Consider the following 26,071-nt stretch of genomic DNA (forward strand, 5'->3'; position numbering starts at 1 on the left):
ACCATAGCCCCACGGGCAGCTCCACCACAGGTGTATCATAGTAGGGCCATAGCCCTACAGACGCTCCACCACAGGTGTATCATAGTAGGGCCATAGCCCTACAGACGCTCCACCACAGGTGTATCAGAGTAGGACCATAGCCCCACGGGCAGCTCCACCACAGGTGTATCATAGTAGGACCATAGCCCTACAGACGCTCCTCCACAGGTGTATCATAGTAGGGCCATAGCCCTACAGACAGCTCCACCACAGGTGTATCATAGTAGGGCCATAGCCCTACAGACGCTCCTCCACAGGTGTATCATAGTAGGAGGTGTATCATAGTAGGGCCATAGCCCCATGGGCAGCTCCACCACAGGTGTATCATAGTAGGACCATAGCCCTACAGACAGCTCCACCACAGGTGTATCATAGTAGGGCCATAGCCCTACAGACACTCCTCCACAGGTGTATCATAGTAGGGCCATAGCCCCATGGGCAGCTCCACCACAGGTGTATCATAGTAGGGCCATAGCCCCATGGGCAGCTCCACCACAGGTGTATCATAGTAGGACCATAGCCCTACAGACAGCTCCACCACAGGTGTATCATAGTAGGGCCATAGCCAAGTACTGAGCTGTCAAATCCATTTCATGCAGATATTGCACTGTATAACAAAAGAGCCGGTCAGAATAGGGAAGTAGCGTACAGTCATAGACGGCAGCGGCAGTCAAATCACTGTCCTAAGCTGTGGTTAACAACTCATCACAAACAAGGCCGTCGCCAAAGCTGCCCATTGTCCCAGTGCCATAAACAATAGAATCACATCATACGCATCAGTGGGAGTCCTCGCTCGATCACAAGTCTATGCGCCCACAACGGATGCAACAGATGGGGACATTGAAGAGTTCTATGCCGATCTCCACAAGCAATCAGGAGATCACTCCTACAAGGAGATCACTGTTATAACAGGGGATTTCAATGCAAAAGTCGGCTCTGGAGAAGACCCACCAGTTGTTGGTAAATTCAGATTGGGTAAGTGGAACTATGCAGGCGATTGGATGCTCCAATGTTGCACGGAAAACTGCCCATTGATCATGAACACATGGTTTGAGCAGCCGAAACGCTGTTTGTACACATGGATGGCCCTGAATGGTGTGCGCCGAAGCCAAATCGACCAATTCCTCTCAACTGCAGTGGAAAAGCTCAATTCTGGTGGTGAGAACACTCCCGGGTGCGGACGGCGGAGAGTGAAAGAGACCTGGAATACCTTATCCAACCAGTGCAGAAGGACAGCGAATGCATGGGACTGTACCTCAACAGCAAGAAAACGAAAGTGATGACCGCGGTTGGCAACGGTACAGGGAACATGAACATCAACAATAGAGAAGTTGAGACGGTCCGAGATTTCATCTTCCATGGATCCAAAATCAATTGCATCGGGCAATCTGGACCCGAGATCAAGAGGCAGATCACACTGGGTAGGACTGCAATGCAAGGAATGGGAAAGATCTGGAAAAGCAAGGATATTAGCACTGCAACAAACCCCAGACTGGTCGATGCATCGTCTTTACCATAACAACATTCAGTTGAGAAAGTCAGGCGCTCAGGAAATAGACAGAAGTAAAACTGATATGTTTGAGCTCTGGTGCTGGAGGAGAATGTTACGGATATCAGACCGCCACGACAACCAACAAGGTAGTGTTAGATCGCACCAAACCGAAAATATCACTAGAGGGCAAAATCATCAAACAGCGGAGCTCTTTATGGCCATGTGATGCACAGACTCACTGGAAACAGGACTGATGCTCGGCAAGGTCAGTGGGAAGAGAAGATCAGGAAGACAAAGAACAAGATGGCCAGATACAACCAAGGCCACCACCAACATGTCAATCACCGAACTGAAAGAAGCCGTGAAAGACAGGAATGCGGGCAGAACATTGATCCATGGAGTGACCGAAGGTCGGATGCCACTGAATGGATAATCATCATCATTTACTCACCTGAGCCACGTTGAGGGTTGTGGAGACCTTCTCTTGTTTGGCTTCCACGGTTCGGAAACTGAAGGCTCGCTCTAGCACACTCTGGTCGATGCCCGTCAGCTCACAGATCTCCTTCAACTCTGCAAGGTATTAAGACGAAAACATAAATACATAACAAGTGACTGGAAGAAAACTATTCCTAAAGCGCCCAAAGGGCTAAGGTATCTGACCCAAAACGAAGTGCCGGAGGCCGGTCAGTTGTCCCCCAGGGCCGGCACCAACAAGGGGAGTTACTACAACAGGGAGTTCTGCAACTAGAACGGGTGGGATTAATTTTGGACGCCACAAAATTCATATTATCCTATAAATATTGGATAAAAAAGAAAAAAAGGCCTCAGCGCTCGCACCATAGAAAGTGGAAAGTGTGCATATGGAAATGTAGGTCATGTCACTTACTTCGAGGAGGCGCCTTTGGCATAGGCGCCTCCTAATCCACGTTGGCGTGTCAAGGGATGGCACAAACCAGCAGTGATGAAAGGGTTCCACGGTTTAATGTATAAGATAAAATGCTATGCGATACACAGCGCGTTTCGGCCGCACGGCCTTTGTCAGGTGTATAGAATACAGACATGCAGTCAAACATTTATAGTAAAAATCATTAAAATACCTCATAATTGATAATCTGTAGCAGATGAAGTTGGTAGGACATGTGCAGGGGTCGCGTTTGCCTGGCGTCCGATGTGTCGGCACTGAATGACGTGGCTGCGTGCTGCGAGGAGGTCACTGATGACGTAGTTACAGTGCGTCACATGACGCGACTATGGGCGTATAGTGGTAGCTACGCGTCACATGACGCGACTATGGGCCTGTAAGTAACGTCTGACGTTGTGGCGCAAGGTCATGTGACTGGACGTCATAGAGAAATTACTAATAGTTGGAGTTGGGGGCGTCCCTAATAGCGTGATTACTATGAACACGCCGACAGCGTCAGACGTTGCGATGCAAGGTCATGTGACTAAGCATCATAAGGAAATCAATGATAGTTTGGACTGTGGGCGTATCAATAAACAGCCATATGATCGCACCATATAGTGATGCGGCGACCACGGGAGGACAGCGGGGGATATGGTTATACATAATACACAGATAAAGACATGTTCAACAATAATATAGGTCTAAAACATAATAAACATGATAGAGGTATTACATGGTCAGAAATAGGAGGAATATAAGAAGGGCATGGAAACCATTACTGACCATTATTGTAGGTAAATTCCTCACGATTTTTGTATATACCTACTATAGACCAAAAAAACCTTTTATTTGGTGGGGAATATGTAATATAATGATAGTTAATTGAAGTTAATGGAATCATTTAAAAAAAGAGTAGAATATATGGGCTAAATCCATATGTGAAATCTATAAATCAATTGGTTAGACTATATAAGATACCAATCCACTATTAGATCAATTAGAGCAAAAAGTTATATATATAATGGAAATAAGATAAGAAATATATTAATGTTAGGGCTTTATGAAAATAAAATATTTAAAAGTAGATTTTTTATTTTTGTTTGTACTATTTTTATTATTGTTTTTATTATAAAAATGTTAAAATTTCTCTAAGGTCTCATTTAAGCCGTACGGAACGAGGGTGTTGGAGTGGAAGATATGGAACATCTCCTTAGTTCTCAACTTTGAACAAATCCCTAGTGGTGAATTTTCAAAGTTGAGAACTAAGGAGAAATAAAAAATCTACTTTTAAATCTTTTATTTTCATAAAGTCCTAACATTAATATATTTCTTATCTTATTTCCATTATATATATATATATATATAACTTTTTGCTCTAATTGATCTAATAGTGGATTGGTATCTTATATAGTCTAACCAATTGATTTATAGATTTCACATATGGATTTAGCCCATATATTCTACTCTTTTTTTAAATGATTCCATTAACTTCAATTAACTATCATTATATTACATATTCCCCACCAAATATAAGGTTTTTTTGGTCTATAGTAGGTATATACAAAAATCGTGAGGAATCTACCTACAATAATGGTCAGTAATGGTTTCCATGCCCTTCTTATATTCCTCCTATTTCTGACCATGTAATACCTCTATCATGTTTATTATATTCGGTGTCAGACATATATTATTGTTGAACATGTATGTATCTTTGTATTATGTATAACCATATCCCCCGCTGTTGTCACGCGGTCGCCGCATCACTATATGGTGCGATCATGGCTGTTTATTGATACGCCCACAGTCTAAACTATCATTGATTTCCTTATGATGCTTAGTCACATGACCTTGCATCGCAACGTCAGACGCTGTCGGCGTGTTCAAAGTAATCACGCTATTAGGGACGCCCCCAACTCCAACTATTAGTCATTTCTCTATGACGTCCAGTCACATAACCTTGCGCCACAACGTCAGACGTTACTTACAGGCCCATAGTCGCGTCATGTGACGCGTAGCTACCACTATACGCCCATAGTCGCGTCATGTGACGCACTGTAACTACGTCATCAGTGACCTCCTCGCAGCACGCAGCCACGTCATTCAGTGCCGACACATCGGATGCCAGGCAAACGCGACCCCTGCACATGTCCTACCAACGTCATCTGCTACAGATTATCAATTAGGAGGTATTTTAATGATTTTTACTATAAATGTTTGACTGCATGTCTGTATTCTATACACCTGACAAAGGCCGTGCGGCCGAAACGCGCTGTGTATTGCACAGCATTTTATCTTATACATTAAACCGTGGAACCCTTTCATCACTGCTGGTTTGTACCATCCCTTGACACGCCAACTTGGATTAGGAGGCGCCTATGCCAAAGGCGCCTCCTCGAAGTAAGTGACATGACCTACATTTCCATATGCACACTTTCCATTTTCTATGGTGTGAGCGCTGAGGCCTTTTCTTCTTTTTTATCCATTTCTCCTCCTTCATGTTATGATCGGAGTGTTCCTCTAGCTGCTCTCATATTCATATGAGATTGCTTCCAGCACCTACGAACGTCCGTCTCCCTCCAGAAATTGGGATCATCTATCAACTATATTTCCCAGTATCCTTCGAGTGAGCGCTTTTCCTTCATCTTTCATCCTATAAATATTGTTATTATGGATCACAATTTTACCAAAAGAAGTCGGGGGCCAGCACGGGGGGCCGGCACGGGGGCCGGCACGGGGGGCCAGCACGGGGGGCCAGCACGGGGGGCCAGCACGGGGGCCGGCACGGGGGCAGCACGGGGGCCAGCACGGGGGGCCAGCACGGGGGCCAGCACGGGGGGCCAGCACGGGGGGTCAGCACGGGGGGCCAGCACGGGGGGCCAGCACGGGGGGCCAGCACGGGGGGCCAGCACGGGGGGCCAGCACGGGGGCCAGCACGGGCAGCAGGTTTCCCCCAGCTATGCAAATTTACTGTCCAGTGCGAGCAACTTGAAAGGAACCTGTCGCCAGGCTCATGCTGTCCAAACCAGGGGCTTAATTAGGAAATAGAAGTTTTTAGTTTTGTTTAGGGAAACTATTTGCTATTATGCAATGTTCCTCATCTTGGCGTATCGGGGCTGTTGAGTTACCAGCGCACCTACATATCCCAGGTATACCAGTGCCATCACTCTTATCTGAGTGCTTCCTTCCATGTTTTGACTTCAGAATTGAAGGATTTGGGGTTTTGCATTAACTGGTTCACGTTTTCAAGGTAACATGATAGTATATTGTAAAGAAGAAAAAAGGGGTCCGTTACATAGGCCTGCAGGCCATGCATGAAGGTCCACATGACAGGGTTAACAGGGGGATGGGAGGAGTTACAAAAGTGTGTTGGGCGGAGGCATTTGGAGACATCAGAGGAGCAGCAGGAGAACAAGGAAGTTTCACCCTTCTGCTCTATGAATGGTTTTATTAAATGGGGGGGGGGGGGGGGGGTAAGAATAATAGTAAATGTTGAAGAATGTGGGGTGGGGGAAGCGTTGTTGTTCGGAGGTTATTGACATTGTCATGGCAACGAAAGGCGGGTGTCCTTGGTGTCCATTATAAAATTGGTGGGGGGGAAAGCGAGGTGTGGATAGCTACCTCCCCCCTTTCATTGGATGGTTGGCATTGGGTCTGTCCCCTCTGGGTCTGACAGGGGGATTCCTTGCCGAGATGGCAGAGTGTCTAGCCTTGGAAAGGCTAGTGGGTCTCCGAGTCAGTTGGAGTGAGGCTGGAGGCAATTGGGATATTTGCCTTTAAATCGTGTGGTAATAGATTTGGGGGTCCAAGGACCTCCCCTCTTTTGGTGAAAGGTGACGTTAATGAGTTTTCCGGTTAAATTTGGTTAATTTATGTTAAACTGCTAGTAATATGGCTGTGGCCAAACGATCTAAAAGGAGTGTTTGCCATGAAGTGGGTTTGGTAATGGGGCTACAGCTGGTAACGACTCTGGTTACCCGGGTCATGTCCCAGTGGGCGAGAGACACTGAAGCAGCGGCCATCACCAGGTCTTCACTTTTGTTCTATTAGTATGCGGCATATCGGCCACCGGCTTCAGTGACTTGGTTTGTCATCTCAGGGGCTTCGTGTGCTGCAGAGTGTTAAGGCAGCAGTATGCAGTCCTTAGCTCACGACTTGAACGTTGCGAGTTTAATCCCCGCATGGTTCAGGTAGCCGGCTCAAGGTTGATTCAGGTTTCATCCTTCCGAATAGCAAGATAGATGGGAGAATTCTTCAAGTTTTTAATGCACTTTTCAGATGTTCCATGCAGGCGCCGTTGGTGACCAGGTAGGTGGTAGTCCGGCATATGCCGTATTATGTCTTCCACTGCAGCGGAGAAATGTTTTAGGCCATCCAGTGCCGCCGGCATGGAACGTCTGTAAGGTCATTAAAACCAGAAGAGTTCTTCTACCCTTCTATGCTGTTCACGTAGGACGGCATCGGCTTTCCTTCTGCTCCCTCCCTCGTATCGTACGGGGGGCCAGCTTGGTCCGGCGTGGTAATAGAAGTCCTCTCCGAGACCTAACGCCGCAGTAAGCGCCCGCAGGGACGGCTGTTCTAGTCTTTTTAAAATTAAAATGGCACAAATTGAGGCTTTAGAAGACCTTTCATGTGGCTCGTCCTCGTTTGTGGCCATGACGTCATTTAGTAAGGACCACTCCCGTACATTCTAAATCCCTGGAAAGCCACTAATTCCGGAGACAGAAGACATGAAGGTCCCAGCGCCAGACGTCTTGTTAGGAGGGATGATTAGCAGCGCCCCTCTTTAGCCTCCAGGAAGCCCCTCGGCCATCATTATCATCTACCGGATCACTTAGTAGCAACACAACCCCTTGGTTACCAGATCACATCTTTGGTTCCAGGCATTAAAGGGTGTAATTGCTCCCCCGCTCAGGCGGCCACCTTACCGTTTTTATCTTTAATTTTGCTTTCATCCTGGCCGTTAACACGAGATTCTGGTTTGAACTCGATGTTCCCCAGTTTGAGCACCGCGGCTACAACCTCCAGGACCGAGTGGGTCTCGTGCTCCATGAAGCCGACGATCTGCATCGCATTCTGCCAGGAGAAAACATCACAATCGTTCGGGGCAAACGGCAAGATTTCTGCAAAAACCAGCTGAGCTTGCGGATCATGTGGTGGTAGGAATAAGGCTCCGCAGCGCCACCCAGTGCATTTGTCATCACACGCATGTGGATCTGCCTGGTCACACACCAGTTTGACTTTGGGCTAGTTCTGGGAGTACCCCAACATTCACCCTGTCGCCTCCAACTGGGATCTGCTCTTCGCTGAGGGATCCCCGGCTGCTGCTTGCAGAAGAAGTCTCAGTTGTGTGGCAGCTGGTGCTACACCAGCCCAGGGCAACATGCCCGAGGGTGTGAACAGAGACCCAACGAGAAGACTTCGGTCAAGGCAGGCAGCATAAACGTCAGTATGGGAGTCTGGCAGGAGGTCAGGGCTGGCAGGTCAGGTGCAATACAATACATAGCCAGTTGGCGGAGAGGAGAGTCCAATGAATGTAGCCGAGGGATGGAGAAGTCAGAAAGCCAGAAGAGCAAACAAACCCCGGATTAGGCAGAAGCAAACTCCTTACACTTACTATAACCAGAGACAACAAGGACTAGCTTGGGGACAGCTTAGCATAACATAGCACTGGCCCTTTAAGGATATGTACGGGGGCGGTAGAAGGGAGTGTTCATCAGGAGGGGCATGGCATCTGCTGTGGGATGGTGAATACCGACCGACCACAGCAGCGGGTATGCCAAGATGGCAGCAGTCGTGTCTTCTCTTCAGATGTCTATGTCCATTATATATAACCTAAATCAGCCCTCCTAGCGGCCGCCCCTCTCCACCTCTAGGACTGTCTCTGCAGTCACACGCACCCCATCTTACCCGGACAGTCCTGAAGTTCGATGCATCATCCACACCATTGACTTTTGCAGAATCCAGGCTGAGATAGTTGTACTTGCTGAAGTCCTGATCCAGCTTTAGTTTATCTGAAAAGACATCACAGCATTACAAACCAGAACAAGCAGCGGAGGACGGCCGACGCAGAGCGCCAGGCGGGCTACCAGGAGGACGGCCGACGCAGAGCGCCAGGCGGGCTACCAGGAGGACGGCCGACGCAGAGCGCCAGGCGGGCTACCAGGAGGACGGCCGACGCAGAGCGCCAGGCGGGCTATCAGGAGGACGGCCGACGCAGAGCGCCAGGCGGGCTACCAGGAGGACGGCCGACGCAGAGCGCCAGGCGGGCTACCAGGAGAACGGCAGACGCAGAGCGCCAGGCGGGCTATCAGGAGGACGGCCGACGCAGAGCGCCAGGCGGGCTATCAGGACGGCCGGCCGACGCAGAGCGCCAGGCGGGCTACCAGGAGGACGGCCGACGCAGAGCGCCAGGCGGGCTATCAGGAGGACGGCCGACGCAGGGCGCCAGGCGGGCTATCAGGACGGCCGGCCGATGCAGAGCGCCAGGCGGGCTACCAGGAGAACGGCAGACGCAGAGCGCCAGGCGGGCTATCAGGAGGACGGCCGACGCAGAGCGCCAGGCGGGCTATCAGGACGGCCGGCCGACGCAGAGCGCCAGGCGGGCTATCAGGACGGCCGGCCGACGCAGAGCGCCAGGCGGGCTACCAGGAGGACGGCCGACGCAGAGCGCCAGGCGGGCTATCAGGAGGATGGCCGACGCAGAGCGCCAGGCGGGCTATCAGGAGGACGGCCAACGCCTATTAGGAGGACGGCCCACGCAGAACGCCAGGCGGGCTATCAGGACGGCCGGCCGACGCAGAGCGCCAGGCGGGCTACCAGGAGGACGGCCGACGCAGAGCGCCAGGCGGGCTACCAGGAGGACGGCCGACGCAGAGCGCCAGGCGGGCTACCAGGAGGACGGCCGACGCAGAGCGCCAGGCGGGCTACCAGGAGGACGGCCGACGCAGAGCGCCAGGCGGGCTACCAGGAGGACGGCAGACGCAGAGCGCCAGGCGGGCTACCAGGAGGACGGCAGACGCAGAGCGCCAGGCGGGCTACCAGGAGGACGGCCGACGCAGAGCGCCAGGCGGGCTACCAGGAGGACGGCCGACGCAGAGCGCCAGGCGGGCTACCAGGAGGACGGCCGACGCAGAGCGCCAGGCGGGCCACCAGGAGGACGGCCGACGCAGAGCGCCAGGCGGGCCACCAGGAGGACGGCCGACGCAGAGCGCCAGGCGGGCCACCAGGAGGACGGCCGACGCAGAGCGCCAGGCGGGCCACCAGGAGGACGGCCGACGCAGAGCGCCAGGCGGGCCACCAGGAGGACGGCCGACGCAGAGCGCCAGGCGGGCTATCAGGAGGACGGCCGACGCAGAGCGCCAGGCGGGCTATTAGGAGGACGGCCGACGCCTATCAGGAGGACGGCCGACGCAGGGCGCCAGGGGGGCTATCAGGAGGACGGCCGACGCAGAGCGCCAGGCGGGCTATCAGGAGGACGGCCGACGCAGGGCGCCAGGCGGCCTATCAGGAGGACGGCCGACGCCTATCAGGAAGACGGCCGACGCCTATCAGGAGGACGGCCGACGCCTATCAGGAGGACAGCCGACGCAGAGCGCCAGGCGGGCTACCAGGAGGACGGCCGACGCAGAGCGCCAGTCGGGCCACCAGGACGACGGCCGATGCAGAGCGCCAGGCGGGCCACCAGGAGGACGGCCGACGCAGAGCGCCAGGCGGGCTATCAGGAGGACGGCCGACGCAGAGCGCCAGGCGGGCTATTAGGAGGACGGCCGACGCCTATCAGGAGGACGGCCGACGCAGAGCGCCAGGCGGGCTATCAGGAGGACGGCCGACGCAGGGCGCCAGGCGGCCTATCAGGAGGACGGCCGACGCCTATCAGGAAGACGGCTGACGCCTATCAGGAGGACGGCCGACGCCTATCAGGAGGACGGCCGACGCAGAGCGCCAGGCGGGCTACCAGGAGGACGGCCGACGCAGAGCGCCAGGCGGGCTACCAGGACGCCGGCCGACGCAGAGCGCCAGGCGGGCTACCAGGACGCCGGCCGACGCAGAGCGCCACGCGGGCTACCAGGACGCCGGCCGACGCAGAGCGCCACGCGGGCTACCAGGACGCCGGCCGACGCAGAGCGCCACGCGGGCTACCAGGACGCTGGCCGACGCAGAGCGCCACGCGGGCTACCAGGGCGCCGGCCGACGCAGAGCGCCAGGCGGGCTACCAGGGCGCCGGCCGACGCAGAGCGCCAGGCGGGCTATCAGGAGGACGGCCGACGCAGAGCGCCAGGCGGGCTATCAGGAGGACGGCCGACGCAGAGCGCCAGGCGGGCTATCAGGAGGACGGCCGACGCCTATCAGGAGGACGGCCGACGCCTATCAGGAGGACGGCCGACGCCTATCAGGAGGACGGCCGACGCAGAGCGCCAGGCGGGCTACCAGGACGACGGCCGACGCAGAGCGCCAGGCGGGCTACCAGGACGCCGGCCGACGCAGAGCGCCAGGCGGGCTACCAGGACGCCAGCCGACGCAGAGCGCCACGCGGGCTACCAGGACGCCGGCCGACGCAGAGCGCCACGCGGGCTACCAGGACGCCGGCCGACGCAGAGCGCCAGGCGGGCTATCAAGGAGGACGGCCGACGCAGAGCGCCAGGCGGACTATCAAGGAGGACGGCCGACGCAGAGCGCCAGGCGGGCTATCAGGAGGACAGCCGACGCAGAGCGCCAGGCGGGCTATTAGGACGACGGCCGACGCCTATCAGGAGGACGGCCGACGCAGAGCGCCAGGCGGGCTATCAGGAGGACGGCCGACGCAGAGCGCCAGGCGGGCTATCAGGAGGACGGCCGACGCAGAGCGCCAGGCGGCCTATCAGGAGGACGGCCGACGCAGAGCGCCAGGCGGCCTATCAGGAGGACGGCCGACGCCTATCAGGAAGACGGCCGACGCCTATCAGGAGGACGGCCGACGCCTATCAGGAGGACGGCCGACGCAGAGCGCCAGGCGGGCTATCAGGAGGACGGCCGACGCAGGGCGCCAGGCGGGCTATCAGGACGGCCGGCCGATGCAGAGCGCCAGGCGGGCTACCAGGAGAACGGCAGACGCAGAGCGCCAGGCGGGCTATCAGGAGGACGGCCGACGCAGAGCGCCAGGCGGGCTATCAGGACGGCCGGCCGACGCAGAGCGCCAGGCGGGCTATCAGGACGGCCGGCCGACGCAGAGCGCCAGGCGGGCTACCAGGAGGACGGCCGACGCAGAGCGCCAGGCGGGCTATCAGGAGGATGGCCGACGCAGAGCGCCAGGCGGGCTATCAGGAGGACGGCCAACGCCTATTAGGAGGACGGCCCACGCAGAACGCCAGGCGGGCTATCAGGACGGCCGGCCGACGCAGAGCGCCAGGCGGGCTACCAGGAGGACGGCCGACGCAGAGCGCCAGGCGGGCTACCAGGAGGACGGCCGACGCAGAGCGCCAGGCGGGCTACCAGGAGGACGGCCGACGCAGAGCGCCAGGCGGGCTACCAGGAGGACGGCCGACGCAGAGCGCCAGGCGGGCTACCAGGAGGACGGCAGACGCAGAGCGCCAGGCGGGCTACCAGGAGGACGGCCGACGCAGAGCGCCAGGCGGGCTACCAGGAGGACGGCCGACGCAGAGCGCCAGGCGGGCTACCAGGAGGACGGCCGACGCAGAGCGCCAGGCGGGCCACCAGGAGGACGGCCGACGCAGAGCGCCAGGCGGGCCACCAGGAGGACGGCCGACGCAGAGCGCCAGGCGGGCCACCAGGAGGACGGCCGACGCAGAGCGCCAGGCGGGCCACCAGGAGGACGGCCGACGCAGAGCGCCAGGCGGGCCACCAGGAGGACGGCCGACGCAGAGCGCCAGGCGGGCTATCAGGAGGACGGCCGACGCAGAGCGCCAGGCGGGCTATTAGGAGGACGGCCGACGCCTATCAGGAGGACGGCCGACGCAGGGCGCCAGGGGGGCTATCAGGAGGACGGCCGACGCAGAGCGCCAGGCGGGCTATCAGGAGGACGGCCGACGCAGGGCGCCAGGCGGCCTATCAGGAGGACGGCCGACGCCTATCAGGAAGACGGCCGACGCCTATCAGGAGGACGGCCGACGCCTATCAGGAGGACAGCCGACGCAGAGCGCCAGGCGGGCTACCAGGAGGACGGCCGACGCAGAGCGCCAGTCGGGCCACCAGGACGACGGCCGATGCAGAGCGCCAGGCGGGCCACCAGGAGGACGGCCGACGCAGAGCGCCAGGCGGGCTATCAGGAGGACGGCTGACGCAGAGCGCCAGGCGGGCTATTAGGAGGACGGCCGACGCCTATCAGGAGGACGGCCGACGCAGAGCGCCAGGCGGGCTATCAGGAGGACGGCCGACGCAGGGCGCCAGGCGGCCTATCAGGAGGACGGCCGACGCCTATCAGGAAGACGGCTGACGCCTATCAGGAGGACGGCCGACGCCTATCAGGAGGATGGCCGACGCAGAGCGCCAGGCGGGCTACCAGGAGGACGGCCGACGCAGAGCGCCAGGCGGGCTACCAGGACGCCGGCCGACGCAGAGCGCCAGGCGGGCTACCAGGACGCCAGCCGACGCAGAGCGCCACGCGGGCTACCAGGACGCCGGCCGACGCAGAGCGCCACGCGGGCTACCAGGACGCCGGCCGACGCAGAGCGCCACGCGGGCTACCAGGACGCTGGCCGACGCAGAGCGCCACGCGGGCTACCAGGGCGCCGGCCGACGCAGAGCGCCAGGCGGGCTACCAGGGCGCCGGCCGACGCAGAGCGCCAGGCGGGCTATCAGGAGGACGGCCGACGCAGAGCGCCAGGCGGGCTATCAGGAGGACGGCCGACGCAGAGCGCCAGGCGGGCTATCAGGAGGACGGCCGACGCCTATCAGGAGGACGGCCGACGCCTATCAGGAGGACGGCCGACGCCTATCAGGAGGACGGCCGACGCAGAGCGCCAGGCGGGCTACCAGGACGACGGCCGACGCAGAGCGCCAGGCGGGCTACCAGGACGCCGGCCGACGCAGAGCGCCAGGCGGGCTACCAGGACGCCAGCCGACGCAGAGCGCCACGCGGGCTACCAGGACGCCGGCCGACGCAGAGCGCCACGCGGGCTACCAGGACGCCGGCCGACGCAGAGCGCCAGGCGGGCTATCAAGGAGGACGGCCGACGCAGAGCGCCAGGCGGACTATCAAGGAGGACGGCCGACGCAGAGCGCCAGGCGGGCTATCAGGAGGACGGCCGACGCCTATCAGGAAGACGGCCGACGCCTATCAGGAGGACGGCCGACGCCTATCAGGAGGACGGCCGACGCAGAGCGCCAGGCGGGTTATCAGGAGGACGGCCGACGCAGAGCGCCAGGCGGCCTATCAGGGGGACGGCCGACGCAGAGCGCCAGGCGGCCTATCAGGAGGACGGCCGACGCCTATCAGGAGGACGGCCGACGCCTATCAGGAGGACGGCCGACGCCTATCAGGAGGACGGCCGACGCAGAGCGCCAGGCGGGCTACCAGGACGCCGGCCGACGCAGAGCGCCACGCGGGCTACCAGGACGCCGGCCGACGCAGAGCGCCACGCGGGCTACCAGGACGCCGGCCGACGCAGAGCGCCAGGCGGGCTATCAGGAGGACGGCTGACGCAGAGCGCCAGGCGGGCTATCAGGAGGACGGCCGACGCAGAGCGCCAGGCGGGCTATCAGGAGGACGGCCGACGCCTATCAGGAGGACGGCCGACGCAGAGCGCCAGGCGGGCTACCAGGACGCCGGCCGACGCAGAGTACCAGGCGGGCTACCAGGACGACGGCCGACGCCTATCAGGAGGACGGCCGACGCAGAGCGCCAGGCGGGCTATCAGGAGGATGGCCGACGCTGAGCGCCAGGCGGCCTATCAGGAGGACGGCCGACGCTGAGCGCCAGGCGGGCTATCAGGAGGACGGCCGACGGTGAGCAAACTGCAATAAGGTGGGGTCTAGTAGGTGGGTCAGGAAGGGCATCCTTCTGGAGAGCACCCAGAATGTGTGGGAGACCTAGAGGACCACGCATGCTCCTCTGGGAAATTCAGTATGCAAATTGGAGATGGGACAATACCTCTAGAGCGCCCCCTGTTGTAAGGCTGCATTGCTGCGAGTCAGACCTGTTAACAAGCCTTGTAACAATGAGCAGGAATATGAGCCAGGGTTGTCCCCAGGATGAGATCCCCGGCTACAGACAGCTTCGGGGGGTTCCCCACATGAGGGAAGGTAGAACAAAGATACATATATGAGAAAAGGGAAGCCAAAACCCCAGAGGGCCCCGCACGTCTCACAGAACAAATATACATATATGAGAAAAGGGAAGCCAAAACCCCCGAGGGCCCCGCACGTCTCACAGAACAAAGATACATATATGAGAAAAGGGAAGCCTAAACCCCAGAGGGCCCCGCACGACTCACAGAACAAAGATACATATATGAGAAAAGGGAAGCCTAAACCCCAGAGGGCCCTGCACGACTCACAGAACAAAGATACATATATGAGAAAAGGGAAGCCTAAACCCCAGAGGGCCCCGCACGTCTCACAGAACAAAGATACATATATGAGAAAAGGGAAGCCAAAACCCCAGAGGGCCCCGCACGACTCACAGAACAAATATACATATATGAGAAAAGGGAAGCCAAAACCCCAGAGGGCCCCGCACGTCTCACAGAACAAAGATACATATATGAGAAAAGGGAAGCCTAAACCCCAGAGGGCCCCGCACGTCTCACAGAACAAATATACATATATGAGAAAAGGGAAGCCTAAACCCCAGAGGGCCCCGCACGTCTCACAGAACAAAGATACATATATGAGAAAAGGGAAGCCTAAACCCCAGAGGGCCCCGCACGTCTCACAGAACAAAGATACATATATGAGAAAAGGGAAGCCAAAACCCCAGAGGGCCCCGCACGACTCACAGAACAAATATACATATATGAGAAAAGGGAAGCCAAAACCCCAGAGGGCCCCGCACGTCTCACAGAACAAAGATACATATATGAGAAAAGGGAAGCCAAAACCCCAGAGGGCCCCGCACGTCTCACAGAACAAATATACATATATGAGAAAAGGGAAGCCAAAACCCCAGAGGGCCCCGCACGACTCACAGAACAAATATACATATATGAGAAAAGGGAAGCCAAAACCCCAGAGGGCCCCGCACGTCTCACAGAACAAAGATACATATATGAGAAAAGGGAAGCCTAAACCCCAGAGGGCCCCGCACGTCTCACAGAACAAATATACATATATGAGAAAAGGGAAGCCAAAACCCCAGAGGGCCCCGCACGACTCACAGAACAAATATACATATATGAGAAAAGGGAAGCCAAAACCCCAGAGGGCCCCGCACGTCTCACAGAACAAAGATACATATATGAGAAAAGGGAAGCCTAAACCCCAGAGGGCCCCGCACGTCTCACAGAACAAATATACATATATGAGAAAAGGGAAGCCTAAACCCCAGAGGGCCCCGCACGACTCACAGAACAAATATACATATATGAGAAAAGGGAAGCCTAAACCCCAGAGGGCCCCGCACGACTCACAGAACAAAGATACATATATGAGAAAAGGGAAGCCTAAACCCCAGAGGGCCCCGCACGTCTCACAGTTCACACTTACTTAGTAGGTCCTCAGAAGCGCCAGACAACAACTGATAGAAGACGTGGAAGTTTCGTTCTCCCCTTGGCTGTTTGACAACTCTTGACTTCTCCAGTAGATCTAGAAACAAGGTAACATTACCGGAGTGCCCAGGGAGTGACCGCCTGAGATGGCCCTCAGAGTGGTCAGCCTTTATAACTTCCATTCACTGACATGCCTCGGAACACGGATATATGCTGGCCATGCAATAAACCGAGAATCTCCTGAGAGATCATATTATTGTGTCCGTCCCCCAAGTCTACCATCACTTTGGCGCCTGCAGTTGACACATTCGCCCTGAAGGCTGTGGCGCTCTTTGGGGGTTGGCGGCACCGAGCCTTATTTCCCATCCTTGCCCACAGATATGGCCCCCTCACACTTCTTATTCGGGTTGCTCCCCCTTTTCCCACTATCGCCTATCCTGAGGTAATGCCAGCCATCGATTATTAAGCCCGGATCCCCATTCCGTTCCCCTAACCCTCTCTAGTAGGTTATACTTGGTGATCGATCGCTACATTAGAGCTACACAAACGTCTGCAGAGGATCACAAGGGATCGGGTGACGGCCGTACAGGACAGGGTTAACACCCCGCATCTGGCAGCGCAGGAATGTTCCACAACAATCACAGGACTGTTTCCAGGGACGCCAATGTCCAGCATGGGGCAGCTGCAGTAGGTCCTGTAACTCCATCTACGGTCCGCGTCATGGGGGGAGAGGAAGTTAGGGAGCAGGGTGCTGGGATGAGGAGTCCCCACTAGTCCTGCTTCAGGATCACAGGATGAGGAGGCCAATGGGCTAACATAGTAGTAATGGAGGCGTTGTCCCGGCTTACCTGCTCTGCCCTCCAAACAGCGCCGCCCTTGTCCAGGAGGCAGTACTGCAGAGGATTCCTTCTTGGGAATGAAGCGTAACTGCGATATTGGGAAACGCTAAACAAGAGCGGCGCGACTCGCGAACAATCCTCGGCCTGAAACCATTATTACATAACTGAGAGATGCAACTTGTAGCCCCCCAAGCCTTCCACACGGCCGTGAAAACCGTGCGACATGAATTTGAAGCCCATGCTTGTGAATGCCGTCAATCACGAGCGCCGCGCCCTTTATTTCTGCGCTCTTCAGAACGCATCATCCATTGTTTTCAACGGGACAGGAAAACAATGGGAAACACTTGCCGATCCTCTGACGCTGCTAACCAAAACCCCCCGATCCGCGGGTGAATCACATGTGGGCGACTGCCATTTCAGGCCAACTTTCCAGTCCTGGTATTGCACCTCACAACTTCCACAGGTGAGGGCGCTGCTCTCACCTGAGCTAACGCACTTCATCATCATTTTATATATGGCTATCCCGTTACTTTTGGCACGTCAGCGTACAAAGTCATCAAGGAGATTCTAGTGATCACTTCCTTTGGGAAAACAATGGTTTCCTATAGAAGCGTTTACAATCGTAGCTGCGCTAAATGCCTGCACGTCACAAAGATAGGACAAGCGAGTGCTACAGAAGCATCGGGCTAGTATTAGGCTCTGTGGTCAGTGTGCAGGGAGGAGGAGGAGGTGAGCTGTGACTATTGTAAATGGTGGCTCCTGTGTTATCTACATATAGGAGTCACCTCTCAGTGTAATCCTGCCTGTGATATCAGTGAGATCACTGCTGTAAAGCTTCCTCTACAGATCAGTAAGGATCAGACTAGTATTAGGCTCTGTGGTCAGTGTGCAGGGAAGGGGAGGAGGAGAGCTGTGACTATTGTAAATGGTGGGTCCTGTGTTATCTACATATAGGTGTCACCTCTCAGTGTAATCCTGCCTGTGATGTCAGTGTGCAGGGAGAGGGAGGAGGAGAGCTGTGACTATTGTAAATGGTGGGTCCTGTGTTATCTACATATAGGTGTCACCTCTCAGTGTAATCCTGTGTGTACAGGGAGGGGGGGGGGTGAGCTGTGACTATTGTAAATGGTGGGTCATGTGTTATCTACATATAGGTGTCACCTCTCAGTGTAATCCTGCCTGTGATGTCAGTGTGCAGGGAGGGGAGGAGGTGAGCTGTGACTATTGTGAATGGTGGATGCTGTGTTATCTATATATAGATGTCTCCTCTCAGTGTAATCCTGTCTGTACAGGGAGGGGGGGGGGGAGGAGGTGAGCTGTGACTATTGTGAATGGTGGCTGCTGTGTTATCTATATATCGGTGTCTCCTCTCAGTTTAATCCTGTCTGTACAGGGAGGGGAGGAGGTGAGCTGTGACTATTGTGAATGGTGGATGCTGTGTTATCTATATATAGGTGTCTCCTATCAGTGTAATCCTCCCTGTGATGTCAGTGTGCATGGAGGGGAGGAGGAGAGCTGTGACTATTGTGAATGGTGGACCCTGTGCTATCTACATACAGGTGTCCCCTCTCAGTGTAATCCTGCCTGTGATGTCAGTGAGATGACTGCTGTAAAGCTGCCTCTACAGATCAGGAAGCATCAGACTAGTATTAGGCTCTGTGGTCAGTGTGCAGGGAGAGGGAGGAGGTGAGCTGTGGCTATTGTGAATGATGGGTCCTGTGTTATCTACATATAGGTGTCCCCTCTCAGTGTAATCCTGCCTGTGATATCAGTGAGATGTCTGCTGTAAAGCTTCCTCTACAGATCAGGAAGCATCAGACTAGTATTAGGCTCTGTGGTCAGTGTGCAGGGAGAGGGAGGAGGTGAGCTGTGACTATTGTGAATGATGGATCCTGCGTCATCTACATATAGGTGTCCCCTCTCAGTGTAATCCTGCCTGTGATATCAGTGAGATGACTGCTGTAAAGCTGCCTCTACAGATCAGTAAGGAAGGGCTCGTATTAGTCTCAGTGGTCAGTGTGAAAAACCCCGTATTTAAGTTTTTTTTTTTTTATTGTGACGACAAATGAAAAATAAAAAAAGTTACCAAAAATTCGTAAAGAGTATGTTTTGCCCAAAAATGTGATTTATGTAACAGGCGATTTTCTCTTTAAGGTCGTGCATGAAATATATTCATGAGATATGGTGGGCTGGAATTACTAGCATCTAGCAGACATCCAGGTCTCCACCGGCGACCGAGGACGGATGGTACCTAGAAGTGCGCATTGTATCTACGAGGAGAAGAATCCACGGCGTCCTTCACATCTCTGCAGGACGTCCCTGACTCTTTCTGCTCTGTTTCTTTACAGCTGAGGGCTTCTAGTTGTGCCCCTGCCCCATCAGTAATCTGTTCCACGCAGAGAGCGGTGCCGGCGGTCGCTGGATCCGACCGTGCAGTGGACACAGTGACTGACTGTGACTGATGTGAGCGGTAAACAGGGGAATTCAGCTGACCAAGTAGAGCTGGCTGGGCGACGGGCGGTTGGCTGGCTGGGCGACGGGCGGTTGGCTGGCTGGGCGACGGGCGGTTGGCTGGCTGGGCGACGGGCGGCTGGCTGGCTGGGCGACGGGCGGCTGGCTGGCTGGGCGACGGGCGGCTGGCTGGGCGACGGGCAGCCGGCTGGCTGGCTGGGCGACGGGCAGCCGGCTGGCTGGCTGGGCGACGGGCGGCTGGCCGGCTGGCTGGGCGACGGGTGGCTGGCTGGCTGGGTGACAGGCGGCTGCCAGGCGATGGACCGGGGCTGCTTGTTCTCCATATTTATCATCATCACTTGTGTTAGCAGATCATAAGCAGCACAAAATGTGCAATAAGGCTGCAGAGCCGGTCATCGTGTAACGCGGCAGCAGGAAGGAGGCGGAGAGCAGCCATTATCCTGATTTATAGTCACTCCCTGCAGCCTGCAGCCACCCCACAGCGATTCTGTGTATTGTATTATGTGTAACCCCTTATGGTCCAAGTCATCTTGTAGATACGATACCTTTTAATGGCTAACACAAATACATGATGTTACAGTGAGCTTTCAGGATATTGCCACCTCCGTCAGCTTGCATCTATCCCGAAAGCTGGCATTAAAGGGGTTGTCCCGCGCCGAAACGTTTTTTTTTTTTTTTTTAACCCCCCCCCCCCCCCCCCGTTCGGCGCGAGACAACCCCGATGCAGGGGTTAAAAAAACCACCCGCACAGCGCTTACCTGAATCCCGGCGGTCCGGCGTCTTCATACTCACCTGCTGAAGATGGCCGCCGGGATCCTCTGTCTTCATGGACCGCAGGGCTTCTGTGCGGTCCATTGCCGATTCCAGCCTCCTGATTGGCTGGAATCGGCACGTGACGGGGCGGAGCTACACGGAGCTACACGGAGCCCCATAGAGAAGAGGAGAAGACCCGGACTGCGCAAGCGCGGCTAATTTGGCCATCGGAGGGCGAAAATTAGTCGGCACCATGGAGACGAGGACGCCAGCAACGGAGCAGGTAAGTATAAAACTTTTTATAACTTCTGTATGGCTCATAATTAATGCACAATGTACATTACAAAGTGCATTATTATGGCCATGCAGAAGTGTATAGACCCACTTGCTGCCTCGGGACAACCCCTTTAACCCTTTCCAATCCACTGTCTGATATCTAAAGACATTCTGATTGAGGGCTGTACAGCTTCGATGTTGGAAGCCGTCCGACAGGGTATTCTTACTGTATATTACTGGCCGCTCTGTTGTCAGGGGCCTCTCCAGCATGTCCAATACCGCAGTACTGGCTCTAGCCAGCAGATGGAGCCATTGTAAAATGGCAGAAAGAGAACGCCCCCTGGGAAACCCTGAATCCAAAATTGGATTGCAAAGGGTTAACATCATGTATTTTTGTCAGATCTTTTCTTCATTAACTTTACCTTAAAAACAACCCAAAAGTATCGTGGTGATCTAAGAGTCTTATATGGGGCTTTAGGGCTCGTAGACAGTGCTGTGCACCAGTTTTAGGGGTATTGGTAAACTTCAAGGACGGTTCGAACCAAAATTTGGCAAACTGGTGAAACTGAACTTTTGAAAAGTCACAGCGGAGGGCGTGACGGGCCGCGGCGGGCGGCGGGACGGGCCGCGGCGGGACGGGCCGCGGCAGGGAGAGCGACAGGCTGTGGCTTGTATTTGACTTTGTTCTTTTTTTTAAAGCTGAGCATTCTCCCATGGGTGCCCAGGGGGCTCATGCGAGTATTTAACACTAGAATACTGATGCCAGCCTGCGTGTGAGGAGTCGCCCCATCGTGTTTGTACACAAGCTCATCTGGACACTTTCTGCAGTTACACTAACCTGACATCAGTGGACACTAGACAAGTTAAGGGGCTGCCTCATAGCTGGTTGAAGTCTGAGACCCCCAGCGATCCTGAGAATGGGGGTGTTGGGACCTCCTCTCCTCCCCACAGCACCCCCTGCAGACTGAATGCTCTTCCTTCATGTCAATGGGTCTGCTGGATGTCGCCCCGTACAAGTGCTCAGCTATCTCCGGCAGTCCCACATGCGTGACCGCCGTTCCATTCAGTCTCATCAAGCCCGCAGTCAGAGGGACACCGGACCGCCGTTCTCGGGATTGGTGGGGGTTTCAGGGAGTAGGTGATAAAAGTGAATTTTGGGAATACCCCTTTAAGTGTGCGATATTCTATTTTATTCTTGGAGCACTGATATCGGATAGTAAATAAGCGCCGGCGTGTCCAGAAGCCGGTCTGCACCGGATGGCGCCCCACCCAACCCTCGCTCATCACGGTACATACTTACAGTTGCTGATGACTCCACCAAGTGGGTCTCCCTTGAAATCGAATTCGATATCCATGTATTTGCCCTGAAATAAACATTTGCACGGACAACCGTGAGCCGCGTGAACGTAGAAACATTCCACTGTAGCACAAACACCCACGGATCAAACAGAAGTGAAGCCGATGTCTTCATACATGAACCGCCATCCAACAGCCAGAATGACGGGCAGAGATAAAAGAACTGTGACAACCCTACAGATGAGGGTGCCGCTGCTGAGGCGGCAGCTGTCAGGGGAGGGGCCTAGTCTGCCCAGGCGGGTCTACATATATGGCATTACCGATCCCACTGCAGCGAGGATGCACGGTTTTAAGTCACTAGTGTCACCACCTTCTGACAACACCCCCTTCTTGTCCAGCTTGTCAGATCCCTTTATGTGGACCAAGAAGCCCCACTGACAACTACATATGGAGAAGCAATACCAGAATACATCAACATTGGAGGTAAGATTGGCGGCAGACCAACAATCAGATATGGCGACGATGCGACCCCACTGGATGAAAGATCTGGAGCAACGCATCCTGAAAGCTCAAAGAGAAGAGCTTCCAGAATGGAAGATGCACATAAAGATCCACCATGAGGACACTGAAATGGTCCACCACTCCATTTCCCTTGGTTCCAAAATTAACAGAAATGGGGACACAACGTCTGGAATCAAGAGACTATCAGCCCTCGGATGGAAAGCAACGGGCGGCAGGAATGGCATCTAGTACAGTGAGGATATCAGCACTGCATCTAAAGCCAAGCAGTCCGTGCGATCGCCTCCCCCATAGCTGCTCTGTGGATGGCTGCCGGGCCCTGGATAATCGCGACAGACAGAAGGAAGACCAACGCCATGGAGGTGTGACATAGGAGGAGACTGCTGTGCATCCCGTGGACAGCGAGAATCACAAAGTCCTCCTAGATTTTATCAAGCCAAGATCCCCAAGAAGCAGCTTCCCTAACTGTCATGTGCAGCTAATCACCTGAGGAGGCGCTCTTGCTGGGACTGGTCAGTGGAGAGAGGAGCCCAAGAACTCGTTGGCTCAATTGAAGAGACAATCGAATTGCATTAAAAACCGCCCTCAACGGCCCCCGAGGGCCATCTGTAAGGCGCGGGAACAAGAGTTCTTCTATCCTTCCACGCCATTCTGGTTGTGGGATGTCATTTCATGAGATCAGCGTTACTTCCGTCCCTCCGTTATGAATCCCCAGCCGCGTCATTTCACAAAGGGGAAACTCGATCGTCGGGCCCCAAGCCCTCGTGAATGACCCTAAAATGTATGATTTGTATGAAGTTGCGAGCACTTGGGGCGGCGTCCAAAGGGCCACATTCCAAACTGTGCGGCTTCTAAGACGCAAAGGGAATGTATCGCCCAATTGTGTTTATTAATAATCACAACAACATAATTAAACGTTCTCCATTCAGTGGCTTTTATTTACTAATTGTAGTTTATATTTACTTTATCTGGGCGTGGCTATGGTGGTGGCCATCTTGCCTGTGCTGCAGATAACAGCATTTAGAGATATGCTGTACAGCAGCCACATTGGCCAGTCACACAATGGCAAGGATATTGACCTCTATGGTACAGTGTTGTGGGCATGCTCAGTGACCTGTGCAGGGAGGAGGAGGAGGAGAGCTGTGATATCACCTATAAAGTTCTAGAGAAGAGTGTTGTTGGCATGCTCTGTGCAAGGAGTGGGAGGAGGTGAGCTGTGACAACACCTATTGGTAATGATGGATCCTGAGCTATGTACATACAGGTGTCACACTTCATTGTAATCCTGCCTGTGATGTCAGTGAGATGACTGTTAAACAGGAGGTGTCAGACTATATTTTGCTCCGTGGTCAGTGTGAAAACTGCAGGATTTTAGGATTGTTTTAAACATATTATTGTAACTTTGTAGATTATTTTAAAAAATAATAAAAATAAAAATGTCTTTACAAAATATGTTGAGCCTCCGAGTCTCCAATCTGCTTCAGTCAGCAGTCTGACGGCCGGCTGCAATAGCGATAAAATGACCGTCATCAGAGATTCGATCCCCGGCTGTTCCCTGCATAGGACCTTAGAATATGGCGGCCTAGTGACCGCTGTAAAGAACATGCCGGTCACCAAGGGGTTAAATACATGTAATAACAATTCAGACACTGTCACTGAGGGTCACTTTATATCACATTGTATCATTATGACCCCTCGGCTATAGGGCGCTTCTGGAATGGCGCACACCATCCCCAGAAGACTCCAAGTACAAGCATGAAGACGCAGCGCCAGACACTTACGAATCTGGAAGAGTTGTCGTTCCGCACGGTTTTTGCGTTTCCAAATGCTGGTAATGAAGAACAAATACAGATTGTGTGAAACGGCATTGCTATAATCGTCCGGTAAGCGTATGCTTTAGCTACAAGCAAGGACAAGCATCAATCTACCACGCACATACATGCAGCAGGCGAGGCGTGTCGAGACGGCCGCGGCTTCCCATCCTCACCCGATGAAAGTTCTATATGTGTAACTCCGCCCTTGTGACGCTCTGGCCTGATCCAATGCGGAATTCTTACATTCTGCAGATTTGAAAGACCATGGGATGGAGTCTGCAGCAGATTCCTCCATAGACGTCCTCGGCAACGGTGCAGACATGAGGTGACCGGCACCCCTCGTACTCCGCGGCCAACAACTGGCGGCTTCAGAATCCATATCAACCATCCATGATGGATTCTGGAAGACCAGTGAAGTTCTTTGACCATTTTCAGAGAAAGAGTTAGGTGCCTAATTCCTGATCATCCGGACATGAGGAAGGCGTCTGCCAAGCGAGTCCCGGACGGTTTGTCAGCAGATCAAAAGCATGCCCAAGTGCTAGCCTCCCAGGAAATCATGCAGCGTTCTAGGCAGGATGCCAATGCTTTCTTCTCCCAACTGCTGACGGTTGAGGAGATGTGGATTGTTATGTATGATCCGGAACCAACAGAATGGAGACACAGAGGATCTCCGCGTCCACAGACGTTCAAAATGTAGAAGTCGTCATCCAAGGTGATGGTTTTTGTCTTTTGGGAAACAGGTGAAATACGGTGGGGTGGATGACCTTCCACAGGGGTGTACACTGTGTTAAGCTTGTCCCACACAGCGGCCATCACCCAGGGCAAACTGGCCGACCCCAGTTTGGAGGTGCTGGATCACCTTCCATATAGGCCTGATCTCGCCCCCTTGGACCATCATCTCCTTTCTAATTTGAAGATACATCTCAAGGCAGCCAAATTTGCCTCAATTTTTTGACGCAATTGCTGACAAACCAATGGAATTTTATCTGGACGGGTTGAAGAAGCTGCGACAACACAGTCCGAAGTGCATTGATATGTGAGGGACGGTGTAGAATATCTGTGAAATGTCATTGTTCTATGCCACGGTTTGGTGGTCAAAGCCAAAGATCACCCGCACCCCCTCGTATGCGAACTGCGCAGTTTACAAGCACTTTATCTTGCCTATGCGGCGATCTATACTGACTGCACGTTATACTTTGCCGTAGGACCTCATGATGCAAACCTCAGCTACACGAAGCTTCACAATGCAGATACAGTATCAGTGGGGATAGGGCCATAAACTAAATGTCTCGTCTTACCTTCTAAAACCGGATTCGACTGCAGGAGTTGTTCCTTCACCTGATTGACTTCAGCCCCTTTCCCACATACAGCTGCTACATAAGACATGACCAGCTTGCTTGCCTCTGGAAGACACAATATACAGAGACATATGTTGGATGTAATAATCATACAGACAGATGGAAGTAACCATGAAGGTTATACTGGAAGTAGAACATTACGACTTCATATTGTATAGGTCTCACTCATGTGGCCAAAACAGCTGTGGTCCATTGAGGCGTCATAAGACCTCCAACGGTGTCCGGTGGGTCTGACACCAAGACATCAGCGGCAGATCCCCTATGTAAATGGGGAGTCGGGACGCCATGTATGGGATTGATCAGATTGAGATCTGGGGAGTTCGGAGACCAAGTCAACACTTTGAACTCCTTATCATGTTCCTCAAACCATTCCTGAGCATTTCTGCATTGTGGCCAGTTGCATTATCTTGGGAATTGACTGCCGTGAAGGGGTGGCACTTGATCTGCAAGAATGTTTAGGCAGGAGATACAAGTAACATCCTCCGGGATTGCAGAATTCATGGATTCCCAGAAAGACGTTGCTGAGGACATCCCACTCCTCCACTAGCTGGGTGACGTACCATTGTGCAGGCTGGCGCCATTTCTTCCACAAGTACCCAATCAGTGGCACACATGGAAAAGATGGAGCCCCACAGCACTTTAAATGGTACCCTATTAAGGTTTCCAGTG

General features: G+C 54.6%; 1 protein-coding gene across 4 annotated transcripts in view; it reads right to left on the reverse strand.

Moving 5' to 3' along the window:
* The window catches only part of MYO1B (myosin IB), a 216,795-nt gene that overhangs the window by 90,589 nt on the left and 100,135 nt on the right, over window positions 1-26,071 (reverse strand). For all 4 annotated transcript variants that reach the window (XM_066577259.1, XM_066577258.1, XM_066577257.1 and 1 more), the window contains 7 exons: window positions 25,343-25,447; window positions 24,012-24,058; window positions 21,716-21,779; window positions 16,074-16,172; window positions 8,343-8,446; window positions 7,361-7,508; window positions 1,983-2,101 (listed from right to left, as the gene is read on the reverse strand). In XM_066577259.1, coding sequence (XP_066433356.1) covers window positions 1,983-2,101; window positions 7,361-7,508; window positions 8,343-8,446; window positions 16,074-16,172; window positions 21,716-21,779; window positions 24,012-24,058; window positions 25,343-25,447 — 686 coding nt within the window. The remainder of the gene's footprint in view (window positions 1-1,982; window positions 2,102-7,360; window positions 7,509-8,342; window positions 8,447-16,073; window positions 16,173-21,715; window positions 21,780-24,011; window positions 24,059-25,342; window positions 25,448-26,071) is intronic.

The sequence above is a fragment of the Eleutherodactylus coqui genome, chromosome 8 (assembly GCF_035609145.1).
Source record: "Eleutherodactylus coqui strain aEleCoq1 chromosome 8, aEleCoq1.hap1, whole genome shotgun sequence".
In the NCBI taxonomy this organism is placed as follows: domain Eukaryota; kingdom Metazoa; phylum Chordata; class Amphibia; order Anura; family Eleutherodactylidae; genus Eleutherodactylus; species Eleutherodactylus coqui.